The sequence below is a fragment of the Solanum verrucosum genome, unplaced genomic scaffold (genome assembly GCF_900185275.1).
Source record: "Solanum verrucosum unplaced genomic scaffold, falcon-dt-bn FXZP01000049.1, whole genome shotgun sequence".
In the NCBI taxonomy this organism is placed as follows: Eukaryota; Viridiplantae; Streptophyta; class Magnoliopsida; order Solanales; family Solanaceae; genus Solanum; species Solanum verrucosum.
In genome coordinates, this window is record NW_026020221.1 from 4,004,031 (window position 1) to 4,021,991 (window position 17,961).

The 17,961-nt window shown below is 35.3% G+C and overlaps 2 protein-coding genes across 2 annotated transcripts; one reads left to right on the forward strand and one right to left on the reverse strand.

Moving 5' to 3' along the window:
* Window positions 1-855: 855 nt before the first annotated feature.
* LOC125831767 (O-fucosyltransferase 1) lies at window positions 856-7,615 on the forward strand. Its single transcript, XM_049510962.1, has 9 exons — window positions 856-1,017; window positions 1,134-1,284; window positions 2,087-2,165; window positions 2,284-2,354; window positions 3,820-3,908; window positions 4,810-4,933; window positions 5,012-5,295; window positions 5,665-5,794; window positions 6,516-7,615. Exons 1-9 carry the CDS (start codon window positions 1,010-1,012, stop codon window positions 7,128-7,130), a joined length of 1,551 nt encoding a protein of 516 aa, XP_049366919.1. The 5' UTR covers window positions 856-1,009; the 3' UTR covers window positions 7,131-7,615.
* An 840-nt stretch (window positions 7,616-8,455) lies between these two features.
* LOC125831768 (uncharacterized) lies at window positions 8,456-17,935 on the reverse strand. The gene is made up of 9 exons (XM_049510963.1): window positions 17,401-17,935; window positions 15,783-15,875; window positions 15,511-15,615; window positions 14,361-14,519; window positions 13,225-13,323; window positions 13,025-13,153; window positions 12,431-12,610; window positions 10,103-10,219; window positions 8,456-8,733 (listed from the first exon to the last, which is right to left on the reverse strand). Exons 1-9 carry the CDS (start codon window positions 17,782-17,784, stop codon window positions 8,569-8,571), a joined length of 1,431 nt encoding a protein of 476 aa, XP_049366920.1. The 5' UTR covers window positions 17,785-17,935; the 3' UTR covers window positions 8,456-8,568.
* Window positions 17,936-17,961: the final 26 nt, after the last annotated feature.

Genomic DNA, 17,961 nt, shown 5'->3' on the forward strand with positions numbered 1-17,961 from the left:
TTTTTTTTTTAATAAAAAAATATTTTATTTATTTTCATCAAAAAATAAAAAATTGTTTTATTTATTTTCATCAAAAATTAAAAAATTATTTTATTTATTTTCATCAAAAATTAAAAAATTAAAATATTTGAGTTCATGCGAATATATAAATTCTAAATACAATGTGTTCCAATCATAGAGTTGCTTGTAGGGTTTCGATTTGGATTGGTAGATTCTAAAATGTGTTTCAGCAAAATAAAGAATTAAAGATTAATTGAATCTAATATGATGATGAGTTCAACTGTTCGAGTTGGTTTATTCGATCCTCAACTATTTCATAAAATGTTTATTATCTTTATTATAGTACCTAACGGATTCTGATAACTTTCACATTCAATAGCTTTGTCTAAAATCTAGACTGTAATAACTCTCTCAGTTATAATTTATTACTAGTTTGGATCTTGATTTGGGCAAAATTTAAGAAACTATTTTAAAAGAAAACTCATAATCTTAACTTAAATTATGTTAAATGTACTAAAAACTCCTCAAATCTATATTCTTATATAACTATAGAAATCCCAAAAGAGGAAGAATTATTTTGAAACGAATTAAAAAGAAAAACAATACAAACAAATTAAAATGAGAAAATCAAACAAATATTTTAAGATAATATTTTTTACCTATGTATCAAATACTTAAAAAAAAAACAAATAATAAATTCACCAATTTTTCAAAAACACATTTTTCATTGTACCTAACACTTACCTACAGTAATATTTTTATAATTAAGCCAACCTGTAAAAAAAATTTAACATTGATTATACATGTAGTACAAATTTCTAAAACTAAAAAAACCACTGACTTCAGTAACACGATTATATGTATACGAATGGTTTCCTCAATTTCTTACTCTTAAATTTTTAGCCTTCAATTCGCATAGTGTCGGCAGATTTCTCCAAAGATTCAGCGCACGAAATTCTTCTCTACTTTGAAGCTTCACAGAATTTTCCATTTCTCGGATCTCAACAAAATGCGGAGGTAAATTCATGCATAAATCTCTTATTTTCACAAAAATCTGCAAGTTTTTTCGTTTATGTATGTTGATTTGATTGAGTTTCGCTTTGGATCTGATGTCTATGGCGGTTTTGCGACAGGCCTGGGTATCGCCAACCGCTGAAGCAGCAATTAGGAGGTGTTAAGGCAATGTTCATAAGGCTCTCGGTTGCTGTCATCGTTGTCGTGATTTGTATGTTCCTGCTTATGTCTGCGATGTCGAGTAGTAATAGTAACAGTTCTTCAGCTGAGGTACTGTGTTTTAAGCTGTTTGTAATTAGCTTGGCTTGCTTTTGTAGTTTTTTTAGTTGCTTAATTTGATTAGAATTGTGGTGATTTGGCTAGAAAAAGTCCTGTTTGCTGTTATTGTTGTGGTGATTTTGTATGTTCATGCTCATATCTGCGATGTTGAGTAGTAATAGTAACAGTTCTTCAGCTGTGGTACTGCGTTTTAAGCTATTTGTAATTAACTTGGATTGCTTTTGTAGTTTTTTTTTAGTTGCTTAATTTTATTAGAAATTTGGTGATTTAGCTAGAAAAAATAGTCCTATTTGCTGATGAAATCAGTGTTGTTTGGAATCTGCAGTAATATAAGAGAAATGTGGTGATTTAGCTAGAAAAAAGGTCCTATTTACTGTTGAATTTAGTTTTGTTAGGAATCTGCAATATTTATTAGAAATGTGGTGATTTAGCTAGAAAAACAGTCCTATTTACGGCTAATGAAAATCAGCTACAAATTTGGTTGATGATAGTTCATTTCAAATTTTTACATTTTTCCTCTTCTCTAAGCAGGAAGTTGATAATTGCAAAAATCTCTGATATGCTCATCGTTTATAACATAAATGTGCAACATATAGTATTTCATGATACTACCTAATGTAGAATACTTGCATGAGCTGAGCTATTTATCTTACCACATCTCCACTAGGTTTTAGCTATTTTTGTATATAAATATGTAATCTGTTGTCCATCATGGAATCAGAACCATTAGTTCACTTTTCGTCAGTTGATTATTATGTTACATATTTTTATGTTCTTTTTCCTATCTGAGCAGATCAATATAGAGGCACTCTGGGGAACTGCTGCTTCTGATGGTTGGAGGGCGTCATCTGCTCCTCGATCAGATTGGCCTCGTATGCAATTTTATCTATCCATGTCCCAGACCAAATTCAAAATGAACACAATTACGATATCAAAATCTGCAATGCTGTAGCTTTATGCCAACATCTCTTTATTTTTTCTCTCTTGCAGCTCCTGCCAGTGAAAGCAATGGCTATTTACGGGTTCGGTGTAATGGTGGTCTGAACCAACAACGTAGTGCGGTGCGTAACTGATCCTTGCCTCCTTGGTGTGAGATTTATGAATATTTTTTCATATAATTCACTGGAGTAAATCCCTCTAACTGCCATATTACTATTTTCTGATCAAAGAACATCATCTTCTGGAAGTAGGTTATAAAGTTGGTCTAACAACATCAACTTCGTGAAGTAGAGCTAGATAGGAAGGTTTCCTTGTCTTATTGGAAGGATGGGTCAAAGAAGCTAGTGAACAAGAAAGTTAGATTCGGATAGATCTAGTCTTAGTGTTCTAGTAAAGTAAAAGTTAAGATGGAAATGTAACATAAATTGAAATAGGAATGATTAATGAAGTAGAGTGTTACGTGAACAAAAAAGATACATTAACATTTAACAATGATTAGACTGAAGTGGTTGGTGAAGTTGCATCTTTTTTTTTTTTTTTTAATCAGGTAAATAGTTTCATTTATCACAAGGCCAAAAAAATGCCTTATACAAGAGGTATACCAACCAGTAAAGGATCTACAAATAGAGATGTTAAATGGATTTGCAGTCATATGAGATTGCATAAGTTGTCCAATAAAAGATGAAAATTCCAGAATAATGCTCTCTCCGTCCTGATTTATGTGTCATTTTCTTGTTAGTATGTCTTCAAAAGAATGTCATACTTCCTTATTTTGAAATAGTTTAACTTTGAACTTCCATTTTACCCATAATAAGATGATTTATAGCCACACAAAATGTCTATGACTTATTTTAGACCTCAAGTTTGAAGAGTCTTCCTTTCTTTTTTAAAACTGTGTCTAGTCAAGCATTGCACATAAATTGGGACAGAGGGAGTATGCCATACGGTTGCTTGAAATTGTTTGACCATATCCTTTGTACACTTCCCGATGCATTGATCATTTACAGTTTGATAATTAAAGGTGATAAACTTGACCTAAGTTTATGTGAATGTATTATCTCAAAGATTTGTAGTCTCTCGTGCCTAGAACAGAACATAATACGAACAAAAGTTCTATATAGTTGAATTAAGACTTCTTCTTGTTGCACGAATAGTATGTCTGGTGTTTGTTGTCCTTCCATTTCATCTAGTTGCTTCTTTATAAAGATACATGTGAGATTTAGAGAAAATTTAGTTTTTAATGACTCGTAATCTGCCTCAAAGCATTACCCAAACTGTGAAGGCAAAAACACTAGGTGATTCTTCCTATCTACTTAAGCCTTGTTGGACAAAATTACTCAGTATCTGTGTTGGTGGGAGGCAACATGTACCCCATGCGGAATAGTCTAGGCATGTGCAAGCTGGCCTAAACACCTCTGTCATAAAAAAACACTTGTTTAGTATTGTCTGATTGAACCTTAATATAGCAGAACGGATAATGAGAATTCATATAATTACTTTTAACTAATTTGGGATTGATTGGTATCTCTTTTTTCGTCCTCTATGTTATTGATATATTCGACATAACAAATGCTTGTGACTTTATAGATCTGTAATGCAGTTCTTGCTGCACGAATTATGAATGCTACACTGGTGTTACCTGAGTTGGATGCAAATTCCTTCTGGCACGATGATAGGTACTTAGTTCCCCGAGTTCCCTAATTCTTATACCATTTAAAACATGTATCACGATTGACATTGTTATTTGAGAATTTGCTTAAATCTCTTTACTATAATGATGTTGGTTCTAAGTATCCTCAACAACATGCAAGGTATTATTCTAAGTCTGTCATGAAAGGAGTATACAGGCTGGCTGGCCGATGATTAAAAAAAGTAGAAAACAGTTTATCTAATACTCTTCAGATGGTTTGTACCTTAATGGCACGTAGGAAAACCATTTGAGTGTGATATATGTGCGCTCTCTATTTATTTATTTATTTATTTTTATTCTTGAAATTATAACCATTTCAAGAATTTATAAACTGAAGTAAAGGGAGACTTTATGCGTATAGAAGTATACTGGTCATGCACCCAGCAGTTGGTGGATTTTCTCTGATAGAGACAACCTTTACAAATTAAAGAAAATTGAGAAATTAAAGACAGTTTGAAGTTCAGCCACTCATCTTGAATCATGGGCATGAAGACACTTTCTTTTCTTACTTGATATTTTAAAATTTACTTTTTATGTAGCTGATGTTATTACTGAGTGATTTTGCTATTCCTTGTGAGATCCTGCTCTCCAAAAAGTTAACTAGGAAGTAGGACTAGACTAAGTAAATCCTACGTTTCATCATGGTGTTTACAATGAATAGACTGTTGCACCGGTTTCTTTATCACTAGAGGAGGAAGCTTCCCTTGAGCATGATATTGATTGATTTTAGACAGTCACTCAAAATATTTGTTGGAGTTAGTTTGTTACCATAAACTTAGTCCCAAGCTTGCTCTTGATTCATTTATAATCTCACAAACTTTTTAGTAGTTTGAGTTCTTACCATTAACTAAGGCATAACGTGCAACTTTATTTCTATTAATCCTCAGTGGATTTCAAGGTATCTACGATGTTGAACATTTTATCAAGACATTGAAGTATGACGTAAGAATAGTGGAAAGCATTCCTGAAACCCGAAAAAATGGAAAGGTCAAGAAGATAAAAGCAAAACAGGTATACATTGCTCCAGCAAAGTTTGATCATGTTCTTCTTAAGGCTCTGATGGATTTTAAGAAAGCATTTTTTTTTCAGATTCGACCTCCTAGAGATGCTCCTATCAGTTGGTATACAACAGAGGCTCTAAAAACAATGAAGGAACATGGTGCTATTTATCTTACTCCTTTTTCACATAGACTGGCAGAAGAAATTGATTATCCTGAGTACCAGCGGCTGAGATGTAGAGTAAACTATCATGCGCTTCGATTTAAGCCTCACATTGTGGAGTTAAGCCAATCAATAGTCAATAAACTTCGTTCGCAAGGCCACTTTATGACAATACATCTTCGTTTTGAGATGGATATGCTAGCATTTGCTGGGTAAGTTACTGATTGTTGATTGTTGTGTGCACCTTAGTAGATTAAAGCTCAAGTGGTGCTTTAGTCCCCCATCTTCTGTCCTTTCCTGAGGTGGCCCAAAGGAAAAAACACAACAATGTAATAGAAAAAGAGATTGAAAGAGAGGAAGAACAGATTCTTCAAATCTCTCTCTTCCTCACTTTGTTTTTTTTTTCCTGTTCCTTTTTTTGCCGGGAAAGTTACGAGCTAACTACAGAAATCATTGCTCTATTCCATTGGGTATCCTTAGCCCTTGAAGTACTTCTAGTTGGTGCTAGTTAGTATAGACCACAAGTTTCTTTTTTTGACATTGAGTTAGAGATCTATTTAATCTTGTCTCAATTTCCCCAGGTGCTTTGACATATTTTCTCCTGAGGAGCAAAAGATTTTGAAGAAGTATAGACAGGAGAATTTTGCAGAAAAGAGACTTGTTTACGATGAAAGAAGGGCGATTGGGAAATGTCCACTAACTCCAGAAGAGGTAATCTTATAGATACTTGTACACAATGTGTGGATATTCTTCAAATTTATAATTTTTATCCCTGCTATAAGTTACTTGATTTAAAGCCATCTTAGAATGGTTAGATATGTATCATTTGGATGAGAGTAGAGGTGAAAGATGCTTAGTATAGCTCCAATGTTTTTACGATATCAATGGTCTGTATCCCATTCAACTCTGTTCTTTTCCCAGAGTAACTACGAATTTAAGGAAGTGTATCTATGTAAAGGTGAACTTTAGAAGTCATTAAAGAGATTATCCACTGGAAGTTGATATATCTTTTAATATAACCAGCCAAGAATCCCTTTTGGGGATACAACAGGAAGGTGCACAAATACGGCGCCATGAGTGCATAATTCCTCGTAGTTGTTCTTTATGATGATATTTTAATAATCCGAGTTTGAAATATCATATCAAGGACCTGAATCAGTTTCAGAATCGCACATCATTAAATTGAGAATTAGCTCAAATACTAACCTGACTCTGTAAAAATCAAAGTATTTCATCATCCTCTTGTTTAATGAAGCTCAATTTTAACTTGATTTATTTATATTTGCGCCAGTGTTGACAGTAGAAATTCTTTCAAACAATAGGTAATTTGATTCATTCTTTATGAGTTGTTTAAGTATATACATTAATACTTGTATTGTTAACTGGAAAATTGCTGTTCAGGTAATTGATATTTCCCCTTCTAATCTGGCAGGTGGGTCTTATTTTACGTGCAATGGGTTTTGACAACTCTACTAGGATATACCTTGCTGCAGGTGAGCTCTTTGGTGGTGAGCGATTCATGAAACCTTTCCGTTCCATGTTCCCCCGCTTGGAGAACCATAGTACAGTGGACACCACAGGTGAGCTGGGGAAGAACACTATGGGCTTGTTAGGTTCAGCTGTGGATTATATGGTTTGTCTTCTCTCTGATATTTTCATGCCAACATATGATGGACCAAGCAATTTCGCAAACAATCTCCTTGGTCATCGGTTATACTACGGTTTTCGCACGACAATCCGACCTGATAGGAAAGCACTGGCTCCTATCTTTATTGATCGTGAGAAGGGTCATACAGCTGGTTTTGATGAAGCAGTTAGGCGTGCCATGTTAAAAACAAACTTCGGTGGACCTCATAAGCGGATCTCACCTGAATCATTTTATACTAATTCTTGGCCAGAATGCTTTTGTAAAAAATCAGCTGTAAATCCTGCTGATAAATGTCCACCACATGATGTTGTTGAAATCTTAAATAGTCAAATGGAGAGTGAAGGAATCAGTGACTTTGAGGCAAGTGGATCAAATTTGACCTCAGCTGTGGATAAATAGATGTTCTGCGTGAAGTTTCTTGGTAATATTTATGGATCTTGCAATGACGCGACACCATGAGGTCAAATGGAAGAAATGCGATGATTTTCCTTATCTACAAGTTGGTTTTACAGGTATCACTTATCTCAGATCATTCTATCTAGCTATTGTGATGGTTTTAGTTGTGCATTTTTAGTGACTACCTTATAAGTGATAACAGTTAATGTAGCTGCCAATGGATAAAAGCAGCGTAGGAGGTTAGGTTACTGGGAAAAAATGATAACAATTTATGGAGAATATCCTCGATTGGTGTTTGAGTTAATTTTTCAATCAACGAGAATCCAGGGAGGTTTCTTATGTAGGACTAAGGGACGTGGCACCTTTCTTTCAGCAATATCAGAGTCATTCGATGATTGTAATGTCGATAATCTGAGCATTTTATTTTGCTCACTTTTTTCATTTTGTATATTTTTGAGTCTGAGGATGTTGTTTACTTCGTCAGCTGAGAACCATTGTTATATCTGATTCGGTATCTTCTCATACGAAAATAATGCATTCTTTCCTACATTTCATCAGGTTGTTAACGGGAGTTCTGGTTTCTGGCGTTCACAATTAATACATTAGGCTTGTTATTTCAAGTTCCACTACTGAGATTAAGGGTGTGTTTGGTATGGAGGAAAAACAATTTCTATAAGTGAAGTTCTACACTGTTTGTGTCCACCCCACCCCACCCCCATAGTATATGTCTAAATTATATATACATAAATAATCTTGGGACAATATTTTTTGCTTGCTTCCCTAATACCAAAAAATAAGTTAAAAAGTCAATTTCATACCAAATACGAGAGCTACTATAGTGCTTGGATGGATGGTTCAAAATGCGTTGTACTTGCACTTTCTCTAACAACTAACTTGCTTTTTCTCTACGTGGAAATGAGGAATCGAAGGTTAAAATGACATTTTCTGATGCATTGTTAAACATCTTGCTCTCTGCTATGCCAAGCATTCTTGTGACTCATGTTTCTTCATGTAACGTGTTCCATCTAATAGATTAATAGATTGTGAACTTTCATATTCCAACAATATACTCGGTGTAGTTTCACAGGTGGGGTGGGGTTTGAGAGGGTGAGTGTATGCAAACCTTACCCTTACCTCATGGAAGTGTAGAGACTATTTCCGAAAGAATGAAATCATCACTATCATCTTTGTGAACTGAACATATAAGATTCAAGCCAAACAGTTCCTAACTTCTCCATAAACTCAACGAAAATCTCTAGCACAACGCATGCATATACATTCATCTTGAAGCTGAAAGCAGATTGCGGATGGGGCAGAGAGATGGGAAGATGTAATGTACTGATTACCTATATCAGATATTGACATTCATAAATATTACAGCACATTTAATTTCACGGTGGAGAAATACAAAGAAAAGATGTTTTCTCCCTGAATAGAAGTTTTAACCAGCTGATTTAACGCGTAGTTTATTGGCGACATAGAGAAGGTGGCTGATGTTAGAAGATGGATAATTTTGCAGTAGCTTCAAATTAGAAGTGAAATCACCAGCAAGTAAACGCCTCCGGACAATAATCAACATAGCACAGCAGATTCTGAGCAGTGTTTCCTGCAAGTTGATAATAATTTTTGTTATTTATTACATTATCGGAAATAACCTCCCTACCCTGGCAAGGTAGAGGGAAGGTTTGCATACACTCTATCCTCCTCCGACCCCACATGTGGGATTATACGGGGTATGTTGTTGTATTACAGTAACAAACAATACGCTTCTTCACCAGATCACAAGTATCTCATAGCCCAACAGATTAATTTCCCTTCCACACCAATCCACAAGGAAAGGATGAAAAGGAACACATGAATATTAAGTTTTTGTTGTACAAATCTACAATTAACCAGCCCCCAAGGCTTAGCTTGAGTGGCAAAAGGTGGAGGATTTGTGGCTTAGGTCGCAGGTTCATGCCCCACACCACGCAAAGCGAAGTCCGGTATTTAAGTGGAGAAGGGTAGAGGGGCGGGCCCATTATCCACTGAGTTTAGAAGGCTGTGATTAGTCCAAAGGGCGGGTCATAGACGAATTTCTCAGTTATAAAAAAATATATATAAAAAATCTACATTTAACAATACCCTCAGGGTTTAGTTCAAGTGGCAAAGGTTGACGGATTTGTGACTTAGATCACAGGTTCGAGCTTTGTGTCACACGAACTAAGCCTGGTATTGAAGTGGAGAGGGGTAGAGAGGTAGGCCTATTATTCAAGTATAAAAGGTTTCGGTTGGTCCTATTTTCAAGGTCATAAGAAAGATCTACACTTAGCAATGGCACAAGAGTTCAAAAATCTCACTCTGAAACTGGACCACCGACCACCTAGCTTCAAGAAATTCCAAAACAACACGCTGCAATGAAACTATTACTCAAGTGGAAACCAAAGATTACTTCACATACATTTGATCCCTCTCCAGTTTTGAGCCTGTGGAATATGCCCTCCCAATTTGGGTATTTCTACTTTCGCCTCTTCCTGAAGGACATTACAGTGAAATCTCTAATGCAGATCTTTAAACGGATAAAACTATGAGCTCATGCAAGCAATATCTTAAAAGTGATATAGCTCTTAAAAGTGTATTTGAGGAGTAAGGAGACAGATGAATGACAACCCCCATACAAAAAGAAAATTCAGAGGATCGGATATTGGCAATTATTGAGGTGCCTTTCGGAGAATTAACCAGCTCATTGGGGTGGGCAGAAACCAGTATGGACAGCAACATTAGAGGAATTTGACTCTCTAAAACCTTTGAAGCACCTATAAGACTTAAATTGCTCTTTGTGAAGAATTGCATTTGAGTTTCTTTTTGTACACATCCTTAATGTGGAATTTCCCCCTAAAAGTCAGTGAAATTACTTATCCAAAGAAAAAGAAAGGAGTAACAAGATGGACTTAATAAAGGATGAAACATCAACTTTTAACTCCATGACGTCTAACCTGAGGTCCTTCAGGATCACTTAGGAGAGTGTCCCATATAAGAAGACTGTCTGGAAAATTGAACTCTTGCGTCAGAAGGAGAGTTATCCACCTAAATGCATAAAACTGTGGATTCACCTGTTAACATCCAACAACGAACACATAAAAGATCAGTGTTAAACTCAAAATATCAGAAAAGCAAGTCAAGGTAATATCTCACACCTAAGGGAAAAATAAGAAAACGTGCTGAATTTATTGTACCAACTAAGCACATCCATCAGTAAAACCAACAATTCCGATGTAAGAAAGCACAAGGACAATCACAAACATATAGGATGTCTTATTACTTTAAATTCATGTAATCCAGGCAAGTAATTCTTCAACACAGGAAGCAGGACATGTATAAATTCTCTAGAGATGTGTTTCCAATACAATATATTCTCTAAATATACATTGTACCAGCTGCTAATATTACATGAAAGGCAAAGAACGAAGAAATCCAGACATATCCTACTAAAAGGAAGGTGTGGATGACTAAAGGATCTTGAATCAAGAATATAGTTCAGTTTTGGGACAGGCTACATGCGAATCTGAATCAATTCTCAATTGGGTCACTTGGCTGCCCAGAATATATAAGGTGCCAGACAATGAAAAACAGTTTTCATTCCAAGGGAAACAATTCACAAATGAACAAATCCAATATGTTTCATGGAAAACTGTTAGGCTTAAAACTGACTTAAACCAGGTATGAGCAAGGTCACCTGCACTCTATGTTATGTTGATCCTGTATTTGCCTTGATCGTATACATGTCGGACGGGTGTATAAGGGTGTAGGACACAGTGCTGATACTTCAAAATGCACTAAAAATGGCAAAAACACTTGAGATACCCATACCAGATATGTACCTATAAGTGGATCTGTGTAACATAGCTTGCATCAAAAAGTAAGGTTCTGGATAAGATTAAGCCTCCAGGTTGACAAGCACATTAACGCTGTATTTTTTTTTCTTTAAAAAACTACTACATTAATATTATAAAACATGCCATCAGTAATGTAAATATGCAAATAACAGAATTAGCAAGCAGAGAGGATGCGTAAATTAGATGTTCTCAAGATTGGACAAAAATGTTGAATAGAGTGCATTAGTAATGCTTGCATTAGTAGTGCTTGCATCAGTAATGCTTGTATTAGTTATGCTTGTATTATTTCTTATACATTGTTTGGTTTCATATATTAAAATTAACAAGCCTTGCATAATTTTTATTAAAAAATGTTTGTTTACAAAAATGCCCTCCACACTTTCTAGTTTTGTATCCACATAACAAGGTTCTTTTGCTTAAACACCGCAATAAAGTGGCCAAGAGAGGAATCTCTCTATGCAACATATGTTCCTTATGTGGTAAGGCTAATGAGACAGTGAGACATCTCTTCTTACATTGCAACTTTACTGAGCAGCTGTGGCAAATTTTCCTTAATCTCAGAGGCATATCTTGGGTGTATGCCTAGCAAGATTGATGAGACTCTATTCAGTTGGGAGATGGCTGGAGTTGGGGCAACAAGCAGAGAAAGATGGAGGATGATCCCTGCTAGTATTTGGTGGACTATATGGAGGGAGAGAAACGATAGATGTTTTGAGAATAGGAACAACAACCTGCAGGAAGTAAAGCTTAAGTGTATTTTGTTGTTTTGCTTTTGGTGTACAAATGTCTACTCCAATGAAACTGAGTCAATCAATAAAGTTCTTTGCTAAAATTTCACTAGCTCTTTTTTTACTTCCCAAAATAAAATTAAATATTTGTTAGTATTTTGAATTCTAAACTTATTTTTTTATCAAATAAGGGATGAGATATTAATTAAGAACTTGGAGAATTTTTGTGTTTAGCTCCAAGGTCATAAGAAAAAACATACTGATCTCGAGATGAAAGAATGTATGATCAATGACGCCTAGTGATTAGGGGGTTAATATTACAAAAAATGTAAAGGAATACGAAGTCGACTGCTGATAATTCAGAGTAATTGGGTTCAATAATGGTTAGGTAACAACTGAGAGAAAAAAGGAGTAAAATATTTTAAAAGGGCTTTTGAGGACAGTTTTGTCATAGCTAATCTAATGCAAGGGTTAAATCCTTTGAATTACTAATACCTAGAAATCCATGGTAATAGTAATACACACTACAATACACAATAGAGTGTATAACTAATGCTTGCATTAGTTATATATAACATGAAAAAGTATACCAAACAAGGTACTATTAGTACACAGAGCTAATGCATGCATTAATTAATTTTGCTAGTACACTATCAAACAACCCCTAACAGCCAATAATGCACTAAACAAGGAATCTTACATTAGTTGTCACTTCAAGATGCCGCCATAGCTCTTCATCATGTTCTTTCAAAAGTTGAGATAGCCTTGTAATTGTGGAACGAATACCAACAACACTATTATCAAGTTGCTGACAAAAATTATCACGAAATCCACTCAACAACTCCACAAAGCAGAAGAAAGTATCTGCTTCTGCCATTGCCTGTATAATTTGCAGATAGAAATGATAAATAGACTGATTGATGAGGACCTTTGAACCTTCAGTCTAGAAACAGCTGAGAAAATAATTCAGTCTAGAAAAAAAATATAGCATACAAAGGTTTTGCAAACCGAGTAGCACTCTTCACCAAATTATCAATATACAGAACCACAACTATCATTGTCACAGAGAACCAGAGCCACAAGGGAAAACCATAAGACAAAAGAGAAAGATAAAATATAAAGAACTGTGTTTAAAATAATTCATTGGTCAAAGATTAGCAGTTGCAAGTATCAAAGAATTCAGCTGGCCCCACATTCTTTAGCAAAACTTGGTTACCACCTATCATGTTCTAGGAGTGACTACCCACAACCACAACACGTCACTAAGAGAACAAAGCATCACTTAGACACTTACTGGATCTTCCTCATTGGGATCATTCCTGAATACATAGAAAAGTGGCGCTAAGATCTCATTCATGCCTTGCACATATCTAATACCAGGATTCAGTTTGGCAAATATAATGAGTATAATCCTCAAAGCATCCTGGAAACAAAAGATAGACTTGGTCAATCCACTGCGGTTTGTATTATAAATCCAAAAAGACTAGCTCTTGCCTGGTTAGATTTTGCAGACGGTGTGTCTCCTGAGAAAAAGTGCAGGTCTGGATGGGTGCGCTTTACATCCCGATCAATCTGTTCAATAATCTCTGTGTCCTACAAGAAAATAGTATATGACAAATTATCAACAGTAATAAGTTGTGACATACTCCTGTCAACTTGACAAATTTTGCAGTTTCTTGTTGTTTTTTTCCATTTTGAAGGAATTAAAATGTTAATTGTGTACCAAAGACAGTGATCACAGAATTGATATGTGTCCAGTGTAATGTAAGTATGGTTGAGGAAAGAAATCAAACAAATAAGCTAATATATCACTAATACTGACAACAGCTTCAAAGCGAATATAAATTTAAAAAGCTGCTTTCAGAAAAATCTTGATCCATTTGTTCTCTCTCCGGGTCTATCACGGTCTCAATATAACAGTGCAGTGTTCAACAGGGGTACCATACTTATAGGGGTCGTTTGGTTGGAGGTATTAGGAAAAATAATCTCAACATGAAGTTCTGTATGAAATAATGCAATGTTTGGTTGGACAGATTTGGAACGCACAACTAATGTAGTGTTTGGTCAGCCGTATAGGAAAAAAAAAAGTCCCCTCATAAGGAATGCAATGCTTGGTTGGCAGTACTAAATATATGAATTCAGCTATTTGGAAAATTTTATGTATTATTTTATGTGGGAATTGGGATAGAATGTGTCATAAGAACATGAGTATTAGTATTTAGTAATACAACGATAAAAGTACTTGTAGATGAAATGCAAATAAAACGATAGAAGTATTTGTAGATGAAATGCGCTTAAAGTAGGTAATCCCTACATAACATCCATGTATTAAATATGCATTGCATAACAATCTCAACACTATAATCCACCGTATAGTCCCTTCATTAATACTCGCTATATAAATAAATCATGCATTATAATCCTTGCAGAACAAGCATAAGAATCAAATGGCCCCTTTAAGGTAAATTTACAGAAAACAGAATGTATGAAATAGATCGTGACATTCAGTTTGAGGACTTGTCTTGAAGACATGTATTCTTATGCTCCACAATGGTGCTCAAACAGAAGAACCCCAACATAATCTTAGAGGTAGATACTGGGGGAAAAGATCATTTGAAAAAAGGTGGTACCTGGAAGAACTGATTCCAAATGCTACTTTTTCCAAGACTCAAAGGATGCTCTTCCTGAGTTACTTTTGATCTTGAGAGTACACCTTTGCCTTCAATGTCTGTTCCTGTTCCATCATTCTCAAGACTTGCAGACTTCTCCAACCTCCTCGCAATCTCTGACTGCCTAGCCATAACAACATTCAGGAAACTTTTGTACTTGAAAACAAATGATGCTTCCAGAAAAACAAAACTAACATAGTATACATGAATTATTGATTCGATGAGAACACTTTTTGTTCTTTGATAGGTATTAATTCTATGAGGGCATTTTTTACAATTTTTTTACACATTAACCTTCCAATAATACCAAGGGGACTAAATAACATGAGCAATAAGCAATCTGCGCAAGAATATGTCTATAATGTTCTGCGCAGAAAAGATAAGGAAAACTACAAAATTAGTTATTGCAAAAAAGTCTGTGTTTCCATAACAATATTTTTTATAGTAGTCAACCATATTTAATTACTTGTAAACAGCTCTACGCAGGGGATTTAAGGAATCATATTTTTAACTCTCTACTTTGAGTGATCACATTTCAACCCTCCCAAATATCAACTATAAATACCGTTCAATCCTAACTTCATTTTTCACCATTGAAGCTCTCAATTCTCTCTTCTCTTTCTTGACAATCTACCAAAACTCTCAATTATCAATTATGATATTATTTATTAGTACTTGACGTAAGCAAAATTAAGATTCAAACCTTTCAGTTCAAGATCACGATCAAATTTCAATTTACAGTTTTCTTAATTTATGTTTCACTCTGGCATTTTGGTACACTAGTTCCACCAGCTCTCAGTATTTTAGATTCAATATTTATCTGATTAGCTCTACATTATTAAATTTTTTATTTTATTTTCACAATGTCTTCTGCTCATTTTTTTTTATATTTTGGTAATCTAAAAGTAACGGTAAAGCTCCAACGGGCAGTTCTTGTAATCAATGGTTACAACCCCCTCCACCTATGAAAGATGATTTTTTTTGTTTTGCCAGAAGCATGAGAAGTACTGACAGACAAAGGAGGGGTAAACATGATTATAAAGGTCTTTATGGTATTTTAGTTATTATAAGTTGTAAGATGTCATGCATTAGTAAAAAAAACAGAACTTACAGGGTTCATAAGGAGCTCCTCTTTAAATTGCTTGTACTGAGGCCTCTTCTTAGCCAGTTCTGTTGGCCATAACGCTTTCTCAGTTGGCAAATACCCCAACAGTAGCTGCACAAAGACATGCACTCAAGATGATCCATATACTTGAAAGGTATCCAAGATGAGACCTTTTACTATCCTCAAATTTCTAGAAAAAGAATGTTCTCTAACTTTAACCAAAACAAATGCCAGAAATTAATGTTTTATAATATTAAGTTGTGTGACACATTTTGTACCTTCCATACTATAGCACGAATGCCAGGTCCGTCTGGTATCCCTTGTGATGCTAGCCTCCGGACTTCCCCCAAATTAATAATCTTCCTTGACAACTACATCATATAAAAACGAAACAGTAGATTAGGAAAAAAGAAGAACAAACCCCAATTGGCCTTCGTCCTCCAATATCAGGTCTTTTCAACCCTCAAGCAGCATAATAATTTTATTGCCATTGTATTTATTTAAAAGACAAAAGAGACTAAAAAACGTCATTGGCTAACTAAAGGTTTCTCATATACATGGTGGAGGATACGACCAAGTCATGCACATCCCACAAGATTTAACTTATATGCACTAACAATGTAAAGATGTTTTACATTATCCATGTAGTTTAACATATTATAACATGGTACAACAAACAAGTGGGGTTTGGGGAGGGTAGAGTGTATGCAGACCTTATCTTACCATACCCTGGGAGGTAGAGAGGTTGTTTCTAATAGATCCTCGGCTCAAGGAAACATATTATAACAGGGTACTTAACCTTATTTCTCAGATTACAAATCAGAATTGGTTACTTGGAATTGTCTTTTCAGCTATGTCTAGAGTAAAAATGCTCAGTCTAGTATAAAAGTTGAAAGGTTGTTTGGTTGGACAGATTAAGAAAAAGAATCCCATATCAAAATTTGGTATTGTTTGTCCTCTGTTTGGTGGCCATTTTTTATTTCTGGTTTAACTAATACAGTTATACATCAATTCAGATAATATATTATTTTTTAAAATCTTTTTTGTATTAATAATTCAAGGGAGGGAAGGGGAATGGGGAAGGGAAGTTTGCCACCAACCGCTGCAGCACCATCTACAAAAACCGTTCTGTTTTAATGCATTTACCCTGAGGACCTGGAATTTTGATGCATACATTTTAATCATAAAAGGTCTCTGCATCGACAGCATTACGAACTAGCCGTGGAAGTGTATACTACTAACTCTAGTACATGATGTAACTCCAGGCAGGGGATAGAACACTTACCAACATCAGATATCATATTACACTTCATATTATGTACATAGGATAGCTAATACAATATTAAACTATACGGTAATTAATATCCCTATAACAATCGTACATTATAATCCATGATACAACCAGTATATGAATCAAATGACCTCTTAACAAGTGTATAAATTAAAGCTCTATCCCAACAACAACAACAAATCCAGTGTAGTCCCACAAGTAAGTAAGGTCTGCAGAGGGTATCTACGCAGCCGTACCCCTATCTCGTGAAGGTAGAGGGACTGCTTCCAAAGAAACCTTGGCTCAGGTAAAGCATATTAGGAAAACATTACCAAAAAGGAAATACAGTAGTAGTGAAGAAGTCATGCTGAACATAATGAAGACAAGAACACTAGCAATATAACTTAAGCAAAAGGTAATAAAAAACTTTATCAGAAAAGGTAATAAATACAGCAGCTGATAAAAATGGAATAATAAGACAGTAGAAGAGTAATAAATTGCTATAATAATACTACTGATATAGAAAACTAAACAATGTTCGAGTACCTACTAACATTCTACCCTAATTCTCTCGACCTCCATATACTCCTATTAAGGAATGTACTCAAAAGAGAGAAGATAGTGACCTCTTGAGAAAGCTGAGCCTGGCGAGAAATATCCTCAGTTGAAGAAATACCAGATGTCGCAGTACTACTAGCTGAGCTCCCATCTTCACCATCACTACGGCAATTACTACTACTACTATTTAAAGGACCAATAATTTCCACCTTAGGGCTCGGAGGCGGCACAGGACGAGGTTCAGCTCTAATTACAGCAGGAGGCGGCATTGGAACTGGCATATTTACCGAAGACTCAGCACTGACCGATGATTTTACAGCTGAATTCGTTGAGCGATTCATATCCTCACTGTCAATTGAAGTCTTCGCAGGAGTTAACGATTGTTGTGGCGGCGGCGAACGAGAAGACCAGAGAGAATTGTTGAGCCAATCGGGAACGTGATTCTTCGCCATTCTCGATTTTTTCAGAGCGAAATTGAAATGAAGAATCGGAAAGTAGTGAAAGAGGAATTGAATTTATACTCCGTGGTGAAGCAGTTGGAAAATTGGGGGCGCCATTGATGATGATCAGCGGGTTTTTGAGTAGAGAGAGACGAGTGAGAGATTGGGAAATTGGGAACATATCACGTT